This window comes from Coturnix japonica, chromosome 19 (assembly GCF_054131305.1).
Source record: "Coturnix japonica strain WE chromosome 19, WE-NBRP24, whole genome shotgun sequence".
Classification (NCBI taxonomy): domain Eukaryota; kingdom Metazoa; phylum Chordata; class Aves; order Galliformes; family Phasianidae; genus Coturnix; species Coturnix japonica.
Window position 1 is genome coordinate 705,217 of NC_140681.1, and position 11,000 is coordinate 716,216.

The window sequence follows — 11,000 nt, forward strand, 5'->3', positions numbered from 1 at the left end:
CAGGTCATTCTTGCAGTCAAACTCAGGCTTGAAATCTCCTAAAGCAATTACAGACCGCATCAGTTTTAACCTTACAAATGAAACTTCTGGTAAACTTACCAATATTAAAAGATTGCCTGGAGCACTTGTGGAAGGCTCCAGGGGCCTTGCCCAGGTGCCAGGCACATGCTAACCAGCCCCAGGTTTCCCCTCTTTCCAAATCACAGGGAAGCAGCACTCCCCATGTAGACTAGATCTGTTTGAGCTCACTCACCTGTGTCTGCAGCTAAGGATTCCCACATGCAAATCTGATGCACAAATGATCACCGAGCTCCAAAAGTAGCTCGACAAACGAGCTGGGGATCCAAGAGTAATTCATTACCTCGCTGAACCTGCAATAATGTCATCTTTGAAGATTCTTGCATCGCTTTCGTTGCTGTTGCTACATTCTTCCACACAAGGTATATTTGAAAGCTCTATTCATTCACATTTTTAGGCACCCATAATAGGGAGTGCCTATTGCCTACACTGCACATACATATGCAGTGTATACATATGCAGTGTACCATTTTTCTCAGTAGATAATCCAGCAGTTCCCATGGCCTGGTCCCATCAACTTTATATTGCTGCTTAATACAGGTCTCACTGCCAGCAACCACCAACTCATCTCAAGCCAGAAGTTCCCACATTCATTCTCATTGCATCTGTCCTTTATTCTGACCCATAATTGTTTTGCTTTTGCATGAATTTTCATGTTTTTGTTCCAGAAAAATGCTGAACTGAAGACACCCCCAAAACCAAGGCCCACACCTGCTGCTGACTGCGTGCCCAACTTCAAAACCTGCAAACCACACTTGAATTCATGCTGCAACTACTGTGCCTTGTGCAAATGCCGAATTTTTCAGACAATCTGCCAGTGTTTACTGTTAAACCCAAAGTGTTAAACCTAATGAGGAACATGTTAAGGCTGCTGTCTTTCATTAGCTTCTCAAGTGTATAGGTCAAACTGTCTAGCGCATGTAGCAATCAAAGTAGAGAGCTTTGGAGCTGATAGGTTGGATCTGTTGCTCTTCAATGGACAATGGTTTTCTTCATGGGGTTGATGCTGTCATAAACAAAATGGGTTTTTAGGAAGGCAACAGCCAGGAAGATAGACTTCGAACAGGCATTCTTAGCAGAACTAACTTGCATTTAAGGAGAATTCTGAGCTCTCTTTCTTTTGGGATTTTTAGGGTTGTAATTTGTTTTCTGTTTGTTTGCTTGCTTTTCCTTTTTTTATTGGAAGCTGGGTATTTTGTTCCTTTGTTTGAGAAGGGTTTTATTAACCAAAGATTTCAATATAGTCTAACCAGCACTGCAAAACCTGCCCACAATCTGGCACACTGAAATAGGACTTGTCAGCCTTGGGTGAGACCAGAGCTTAGGTTTGCCCTCAAGGACAGCACAGCACAGGGTTCCAGCAGATCCAGTACATAAAGCTGAAAATGCAGGTTTTGTGGTTAACTCCCCCCTCACATGTTCAACAGTTATGACTAGAATCTTTGTAGGTTACTCTAGCTGAAGGCAGTAGCAGCAAACTGTTGGCTTGAAACAAGAAATCTTCCTCTTCCTGAAGCCTTAATACTGAGTTATCCCAGATAACTCTGAGATCCCTGACTAAGCTACCAGGAGAGAGGTGGTAGGTCACAGGAGAGCAAGGAGAGAGCAGAACTAGAAGTGCCCAACACTGAAGACTGTTCATCTGCCAGACTCCAGCTCTCTTGCTTTTCACCTTCTCCATTCTGCATCTACCATGTTCCTCTCTTTCCCCAGCTCTCATACACTCTTTTTCCTCCCATGGGCCTCTCTTGATTTTAGTCTTTTCCCTTCCTCCCACCATTATGATCAGTCACCTGAGAATCCTGAATTTTCTAATGCTCTGCAGGTCTAATTTGAAGGAAATTTTTCAGCTGATTTATAAGAGAAGCTGAGGGCTACAAAATCTTCCAGGCAGGCAAAGACAATATAGATGATAAATAGTCCCTAAAGTGGCTCACGTCTTCTAACATCAATCCAGAGCCCAGAGCTTTAAATTTAGGCTGGGTGTTGACAGAAATGTCTGTTTACCTTAACAGAGAAATATGCAGTTGACAGAGATTTTAATCTAAGAAAGAGCCTAAATGATGGCAGGATGTCACAGTGTTCCTCATCCAGCTCTCATATATGATGCAAGTTTGAAATCTTTTGAACGTGTGTTACTACTTCCTTCAGTCAGATATCCTGGCTCAGGAATTCATGAGCTGTGGTACAAAGAGGATGAGAAGAAATACAATGTAGTGGCGGGTTTGGGAGCAGAATTTGGCTCCTTCTTTTCCTAGGGAAGCTGTACATTCTTGACAAGCTCTTTTGAAGTTTTCATAAGAAAGTGTCCTCAGCTGATACTAAAATGATATCCATAATCATAGTTTCTACCATAGAAACAAGTACTTGTCTAATCACAAGAGGCCACAGAAACTGTTCTTTAACAGGGTGAATGGAAGCTGTGGGGGAAATGGAAGGAAGGAGAGCCAAAATTCAAACAGCCTGAGCTGTTCTCTCAACAATAGCTCCCACTTCAGCTTGGCTGTCTGCTAAAGAATTGGGCAGCACTGAGACCCAGAGTGAGGAGTGAGAGATACAGAAGCTGACCCAGCTTGTCCAGGGCATGAAAGAAAATGACACTTCCATATGAGAGTAATGAGATTTGTTGTTAAACATATAGCACTTACTTTATAATATAGCATTTATGCATAGTGTGTTTTGACAGATTTGTTTTGACAGCCTTCCTTTTGTAACTGGAATTAATTAAAAGGAGATTCTGCTTTCTTTGCCATTCATCTATCACATCAAATAATACATGTAAGCAAGTACTCTGAAGTTGTTATTAGCCTCCTTCTCTGGCTAAAGATCACATTGCATGAGAGTAGAATACAGAAATCAATAAGTTATGTACATCTACTATTTGCTTCCTGCATTTTGTTTCAACAAGGATTTAGGCTAAGGAGTTGGTTGATTGTTTAAGAGTGCCATAAGGGAGATGTGATCAGCACAGAGGTGATACCACATACGCATAACGAACATGGAGTGTTTAATTTTGTCACATACCAAAATGTCTTCACAAAAAAAATGTACTGAAATACAAGTTCAGAAACAGACCCAGTAATGCTCTGAGACACAGAGAAATCTCATTCCTAGAGACCAATGTGAATGTTATCTTGATTACAACTGAGTAGCGTTAAGTACTAATAAACCATTATTGGCTTTTCCAAATACTGCCTCTCTTGTGGGAGTTTAAAACAGATATAGTGTTTTCCCATCTCAAGTTCCAACCTGATTTCTTACTGTCTCCTTCAAAGACCAGAAAATCCGAGTTGATCTGGGCGGTTAAAACAAATGCTAGTATTAACATCTTAACAACTACCAGCTCCAACACCTCAGTAATTAGCTGGGGAAACTCTGAAAGTGTTGGGAGACCCCAAAAAGAAAACAAACAACTTCTCATGTGAGTCTTTAGGATCTTCTCAATAAAACCTTTTCCAAGTTGTCTGTACATGAGTCAACAGTATCTGTGATACTACAGCTGAGCGTGATGAGAGCTTTAACAAATACCCTTTTATGGTATGCAGAAATAAGGCTGACTTCATGATAAAGTTAGTTAAAAGAGAATGCTGTGGGGGTTGTGATCAAAGTAAGGAGCCGAGAAGTACTTGTGTGTGCCGTGCCCAGAGCTGACTCTGTAGAAACTCTGTTTTATGGTGCAAAATTTACATGGTGTTAGTCCCATGGAACATGCTTCTCAGGGTACTGTGAGTGACTATTTGTGAGAGAGCACAGCCCTACAATCGCATTATGTGTGAGTGGGAGCATTAAATAACAGCTAAAGCCAATGCAAAACAATAGTAAATCGTAGGATTTTCCATCAAAGCCTTTCAAGCTGAATTAAACCACTCCATGTCCAGAACTGACCCCATGAACATTAAATAGACAAATACCAGATCTGTTCACATTCCACACCCTATTTAACTCAGACTCTTAGGACTGTGAGTTGTAGAATCAGGACTAAAACTTATTACAAACTCCACTAATAAACACATCAGCATTTCAGCCTTTTTCTACTACTTAACTCTGACCATCCACCCCTCTGGACAGCCTCCCCCACACAGAGATCTCCAGATCAGAATAAAAGATACACAACTGCCTGCTATGGTTACAGCACTGCAAAATCAAATTGCCACTATAATGCCGGGAGCACATCTGTTACAAAGACCATTTTCAAAACTACAATTGCACCTTTAACAGCTACTTCTTTTTAAAAAGAGACAATTGGTGATTTTCTTTTTGCATTTTATTTAGTAGTTTACAAGAAATAATTGACCCTTGCATGAGATGCAAGTTGCCCCTACCACCACTCCTGTTTCCTAACAGTATGGATGAGACAGTCCCCTGTCCTACCAGCTATGCTGAACTTTGTGCCACTGATTAGGCCAATTTTGTGCTTAATGCTCCCATCAATCCAGATTCTCCTACAAGGCCTCTTGTCCCTCCAGGGGATCAGCAGCACCTCTCAGATCAGCGTCATTCTCAGACTTGCAGAGTCTGAGAGCCCCATAGAACACCGCTGGTAACTGTACACAGCCAGATGTAGCCCCGTTTACCCCTTGAGCTCTTCTATTGAGCCAGACCATCACCCAGCATAGTGTGAACTTGTTTATCTCACAGTAATACAAGCTGTCCAGAAGGCTGCCATAAAGGACTGTATCAAAGGCCTCACCAAAATCTAAAACAGTGACATCTGCTGCCTTCCCTTCATCCACCACTGACCAGTGCCCAGCCAGTCCCGGAGCAGCAGCCACAGCCCCTGTAAATGTCCCCAGTTCTATCATTCTCAATGATGCCGTGTGGCATGGAATGTCCCTTTGGCCAGTCCAGGTCAGCTGTCCTGGTTCTGCCCCCTCCCAGCTCCTTGCACCACCCCAGCCCCCTCACTGGCAGGACAGTACAAGGAACAGAAACTTTCTTTGCTGTACAGCATCATTCAGCAAAAACAACACTGTGTTATCAACACTGTTTTTTCCTAAATCCAAATCATACAATAACTACAAGGAAAATTAAGTCTAGCCCAGCTAAAACCAGGACAGCATGTTGGTATAGAAGCTCCTGAAACTGCAGCCACTCTGGATCAGCACAGATTCTCCCATGTGCCTTGTCACTCTCTGACAGTACTGCACCATACCTTGGTGTAACCTCAGTGTTCTTAATAGTATTCCTTTCCCCTCTCAATCCTGGTTTAAAGCCCTCTCCATCTGCCAACAGTTTATGCAGGTCAAGAAGCATTTCCCCCATTGAGACAGGAGGGTCCCTGCAGACCTTTCAGCCCAAAGCCTTTTCCATGGTTATACAACACAAAGTCCTGGCACCAGTCTTGAAGCCAGGCACTGATGACCCGGGCTTGCCTGTTTCTTTCCCTGTCTCTCCTTATTAGTGGAGGACAGAGGAAAACACTGTCTGTGCTCCAGAGTCCTTTAGCTGTCTCCCCAGGGCCTTGAAATCTCTTTTGATAGACCTCAGGCTTCCTGCAACTACATCATTGGTACCCACTTGAAAGAGGAATGGATAATAGTCCGAAGGCTGTCTTATGCTCAAAAGCTTCCTGGTAACATCCCTGACCCGAGCCTTGATGAGGTCTGGCCTGCAGATGGGAGCCCTCACTCCCCAGAGGAGGGAGGGAGTCACCTATGAGAACGACACGCCTTCACTTCTTCCCAGCATTGGTTTTGATGCTGCACTTGCTACAAGGCTTCAGTCAGTCACACCGTGGAGGGAGAACCTGCACAGATGCCTCTTCCTCCCTCTTTCCACATCACCCATCTGCCAGCCCAGAGCCTTGTACCTACCCAGCAGTGGAAGCTGAGCGGGGCAGGCAGGCTCTTGCTTCCAGCCCTCAGGCTCCCCAGGCAGCTGCCATTAAGCTGGTGCAGCCCAGATGCTGGGCCTGCTGCAGCAGTGGCAGAGCGTGGCTCCCCTCAATAATCTGTCACCTTCCCAGGCTCCCAGATGCTTCTCAGTCTCCCCTCTGCTTCCTGCAGCTCAGCCATCAGTTGGAGCAGCTCATCTCCCTGGGCACACTGTGCGTGCTCTTACCCTCCATCTTGGGGTAGCCCTACAGGCTGGGTGTCCTCTTGGGGTCGGCATGAGCCTCTGTGGGTCCTCACAACCTGACATATCCCCTCACCTTCCTCAGTAACAGACGTCCGCAAAAGGAGCATCAGAGCAGCACTGGTGCCCAGCACCATTTTAGACACACAGGGGTACCACTCCAGGCTGGCAGATGTGACACGCAGCCTGGAGGAGACAGTCCCCATCTGGAGAAGCAGCACGAGGCCAGAGGGACAGACTGAGCTTCTAAAAGAGCCATTAATCAAAGTGCCCTTCCTAAATTTGTGCTGCCTGCAGATTACTTTCTGAGGTATCACAAAGGTTTTATTGGCAAGCTTCTCAGATGATACACAGATGGCCAACATATGGGCAAGTCCTACCCCTCCCAAAAGAAAAATGAGGTTTTAGCCATTTCTGCAAGATTTCTGAATAAAATGGGGAGAAAAAAAGAAAAGAAAAAACGATTGCTGCATGACATGTGCACGTGTATTTCTGCCCAGGAAATCTTGAGATGATGAAATCCTGGCCTGAAACACAGGAGCCCTGAAAAGGCTGTAATAATGTCATAAATAAACGCCACATGTGAGTTATATTAATACAGATAAAGTCAGGAAAAGATAAAAATATCATACAACGGTTTGGGTTGGGAAGGTCATTAAGCAGCTTCCAGTTCCAATCCCTTCTGTGGGCTGGGACATCTCCAACCAGACGTGCTTGTCTCCACAAGGCAATTCTGGCCCCTTCAAATCAGTGGAAACCTTCTATTGGCTTTAATTGACTTCTATGGCTTCAATTGTCTTTAACAAACTTTAATAAACACCTTGAGTCGCTCTCTTTAGCATCTGGTGGGTCTAGCCAATGACTGTTCTTTGAGTCTTCCTATTTATGTTACAGTCAGCCAAATGTCATTTGTGGCATCACATGGGCTTCACTCTGCACAGCAGGAGAACAGCAGCAATGGAACACTTAATGCAGCAATAGGCAGAAGCCAGCCCTGAGAACACACAGCATCCCTCTTCTTTGTGTTCCATAGCAAGCATGGCATTTGAGAATCATATAACTCCATTAAAGACTAATGCTATTTCACCTATCACTCATAAAAATGAATGCTTCCCATTTGGGGAGCAAAAATTTGCAGCACTAAACGAGCACACCAGATGCTTTGCTGAGGAGCGTCTTTCTCCGCTATGGAAATATTTGCCCTCTTTTCTTATGACTTTTTGCTGAAGGATTAGTGATATCTAAGAAGGGAAACGCAGGTCATTGTAGTTGGCTCTTCTTACAGCTGTGCCAAGTTGTCTGGGGCACACTGTGTGATGGAAGGAACTAGTGTCTTAGGAAACAGGGGTGACCTCTGAGGGGAAAGAAGGGGCAGGACCTACCCAACTGCACTGCATGTCAGCTGCTTTAATAAATCAGGGAAACCAGCGTTATCTGGCTGAGATAAAGAAAATCTGGTAATAAATATCTGGTTGAGATAAAGGAGAAAGATACGGATGGTTTTCTCACATTACTTCTAACTCAGTGCCGGAGGAATCAATACCACACAGCTCACCCCTTCTGGAATAGTAGCTTCTATTACTGGCAGCAATAAGGAAATTATGAACATAAAATAAATATGATAACCATTGAAGGAAACACGTTATTGCCCCTGCTGGCCAAATTGAAGACCTGTCTAAAAGTTAGGAGTACAATCCTTCACCATCAGCCCCATTCTACCAGCTGGTTCAGCCACCTCAGGAGCAGCTACCACAGGTTCAGACCCATACAGTGGGCTGGCAGGAAGAGCTGGAAGCATTAAGAGCTAAATGTGAGGAGCAGCAATTAACTACAGCAGCCATACGGGCATTTCCCACTTCTCATCCCATGGCTGCCAGAATCTTGGGGAAAAGATGTAAATCTGAGTCAACTCTTACTTTATAAATGACAGCACATGCCATACCCTATATTTATTCTTAGATCTTCCTTGCGCTCTCCACATTCCTCTGACACACTGTGCACACTTTCCCAAACCAGACCTTTAGGCACAGTTAGGAACTTCGCTTCTTTATTCCTCTTAAAATGAGCTCCCCAAGGCATGCTGCACGTGGTCAGCCTGAGTGAGCACTGAGCCCAGTGAATGCTGCAGTCAAGCTCCTCATTCCCCTTGTCAGAGAGAGCACATGCAGACATACAGTGGAAGTGCATCACCCTGCTTGCCCACCTACCGGACCTGCTTCACAAGCTGAGCTCAAAGCTTGCCTAGTTCCCCACCTCACACTCCCACCCCTGCACATGTAAAGGCCCTTCCAAGTGCAATGCAATGATCCATGTCCTACTTCTCTCGGGAGCTGGACCCAGAGAGCCTGCGGCTCACATTTCACCCCACTTCTGTAACATCTGCTGTGCAGTCACAAAAATGAGAGAGGTCGGAGTCCATCACTGTCAAATGACCCAGCAGGCCAGATGTGGAATGCCATGCTCAGGGCTTCAGCACCAGGGAGGGGACCTGTGAGCCTCAGTACCTACAGATGCTGTGCTCTCATCGGTGCTTGTATTTGTCAGTCATTGCCTCCAGCTCAAACCATCCTAAAGGAATTGTGATGGGACTGACATCTGTAGCGAGAGAATCAAAATGCTCAACAACTTCAAAGCAGACGGAGTACTGCATTCATGGCATGTAGGTTAACAAAAAAAAAACAAACAAGAAAGAACAAGAAAGCTGCCCTAAAAACTGGCAGGTGACTTAGCACAACTCAGAGACAGCAGACATGCTCTTGACAACAGGAAGCAATCCAGCAGTAAGGCTGTGCAATTTCCTTCACTACGGATCAGGCATCTTCAGAGAAAGCAGCAGGGAGTCAGGATACGAGACAATATGTTTTTCCTTAAGAAATAACAACAACAAATAAAGGGAAAGCAGCTACTACACCACAGGTCATGTTTCAAAGCCTTCCATCCATTCTGGACTGCTGCTAAAGCAGAAGTGAAATTGCACATTTTACTGCAAACAGTTTATGCAAAACTGCCCCTGCAACAAAAGAGTTCAGATCGGAGCAACGTCTGTGTTTGGCCAAAGATAATACCTGTACCACAGCAGGAGAAAATAAGGCCACATTTAGGAAGGGAAGCTGCTGAGCTCTACCTGAACAACAGCCACATGGCGCACAGTGACAGCAGAGCAAAGTATGAAATACCCCCTTGCAATAATGCTGCTGATTCACACGTTGTACTGTTGACAGGTACTGGGCATAACTTTTCTTCTCCAGGCAGCAGTAAACCATAACAGTGCTACAGGAGGTGGGAGGGAGGAAGAGAGATTCTGCAGTGGTTTTATTAGGGTCTGTGTTTGATCGTTTCTTCTTCAACCGATAAAATAGAAGATGTAGCAGAAAACATTCCAAATATTATTTTTATATTTTATCAACTCAAACCATGCTTGGAGTCAAATTCCCACATTGTTCACTTGCTCAGACTACTGTATTTTCAATAGTAAAGCAAAACTGTTAGGGATTTGTCAATGAAAGCACTACAGTAGGAAGCCACCAGTCTGTTCCCTTCCCTCTTGGCAGCAATGCTCCAGTGCATTGGAACACAGCTCTGCAAAGCAGATGTTGCAGACCTGGTCAAGATGCTGGTGCACGGACACCTCCGAGAACCACCCACGGGATCATAATCCTTGGGCTGAGTCTGTGGAGTCCCAACAGGAGCTGAACATCAGGAGTCTGCACTGGGTTTTCCATGCTCAGCTTTACACACAAACTCTCCCTTGAGACATATTCTGAAAGTCAGCAGCTGCAGCCCCTGAACCCAATAATGTGTACCAGACTTTCCCAGGGATCCAAAAACCAGGAAATGCAAGATTTCAAGTCTTTCTGTGGAAAACAAAACACACACACAAATAGATTCCTCTATATGCGAAACAATTTCTGTAGGCAATCCATAACAAGCAAACAGCAATGAGAAATGAGTCCTGACATCCAGCACGTGAGATGACAACAAAGCAACATAAACTTCTGTTTAAGTGCTCGGGGCACTGAAGATTAGGATGCACAAGGAAATTAAGACCTGGGTTTGCACATGGAGAAGACAGATGGAGAGTCCAGAGAAAGACAAAGATGGAGTGAGACCATTTCCAGGTACAGAGGGAGCAGTGAGCATAAATCACAACACAGGAAATTCTAGTTAGATGTACAGAAAACAGTTGATCTAGAGGGTTGTTGAATACAGATTGACAAGACTAAGGAGCAATTTCAAATCCCACAAAGGACTGAAACTCACCTGAGCAAACTGATCAGCAACTTGACCACACTAGTTCTACTTTAAGGTGGGCAACGGTCCACCAGACAGGTAGGAAAGGCTAAACTATTTGATGAATCCCCTCTGTATAAATGCATATTTAAAGGTTAACTCATAGTGAATATGAATTCATTTGATGTAGGTACCTTTGTGAGACCCATGCTCAATTAAAACTGATGCTCTTCCAATTATTTGCAGAATGGAAAGCAATAAAACAAGCTGCAAAACAATGAACATTTAGTTACTCATTTCCTTTTTTGGACTTACCCACAGCTCATACTCCACACCATCTGTTTTAATTGCTTACTGACCCCTGTTGCTTGAACATGAACCTCAGAGTACTTCAGCTGTTGTTATTTGGTGGTGTTTCATTTTCTTACATCCAGCCTGCTGCATAACAGTGACTGAAGAACATAGTGGAAAGAGGGGTATTTTGTAACACACAGAGATGAATCTGCATAGGCAGAGGTGAGAGGGTTTGTTTCCTTTGGGCTTTTTTGTCCCCGTGTTCCCTCCTCCCCCCACCCCATCTTGTAACACTCACAGCCCTTCAATTGTACCTAAATAAC

General features: G+C 44.4%; 1 protein-coding gene and 1 long non-coding RNA gene across 11 annotated transcripts in view; one reads left to right on the forward strand and one right to left on the reverse strand.

Annotated features, from left to right (window-relative positions):
• Positions 1 to 3,267, forward strand: part of LOC146757728 (agouti-signaling protein-like) — a 72,052-nt gene extending 68,785 nt beyond the window's left edge. For all 10 annotated transcript variants that reach the window (XM_085519995.1, XM_085520001.1, XM_085519996.1 and 7 more), the window contains exon 4: positions 747 to 3,267. In XM_085519995.1, the coding sequence (XP_085376121.1) occupies positions 747 to 923 (177 nt within the window). In that variant the 3' untranslated portion in view covers positions 924 to 3,267. The remainder of the gene's footprint in view (positions 1 to 746) is intronic.
• Positions 3,268 to 9,530: 6,263 nt separating this feature from the next.
• On the reverse strand, positions 9,531 to 10,715 carry LOC146757729 (uncharacterized). Its single transcript, XR_014935886.1, has 2 exons — positions 10,578 to 10,715; positions 9,531 to 10,007 (listed from the first exon to the last, which is right to left on the reverse strand). It is a non-coding gene; the product is annotated as an uncharacterized LOC146757729 (long non-coding RNA).
• Positions 10,716 to 11,000: the final 285 nt, after the last annotated feature.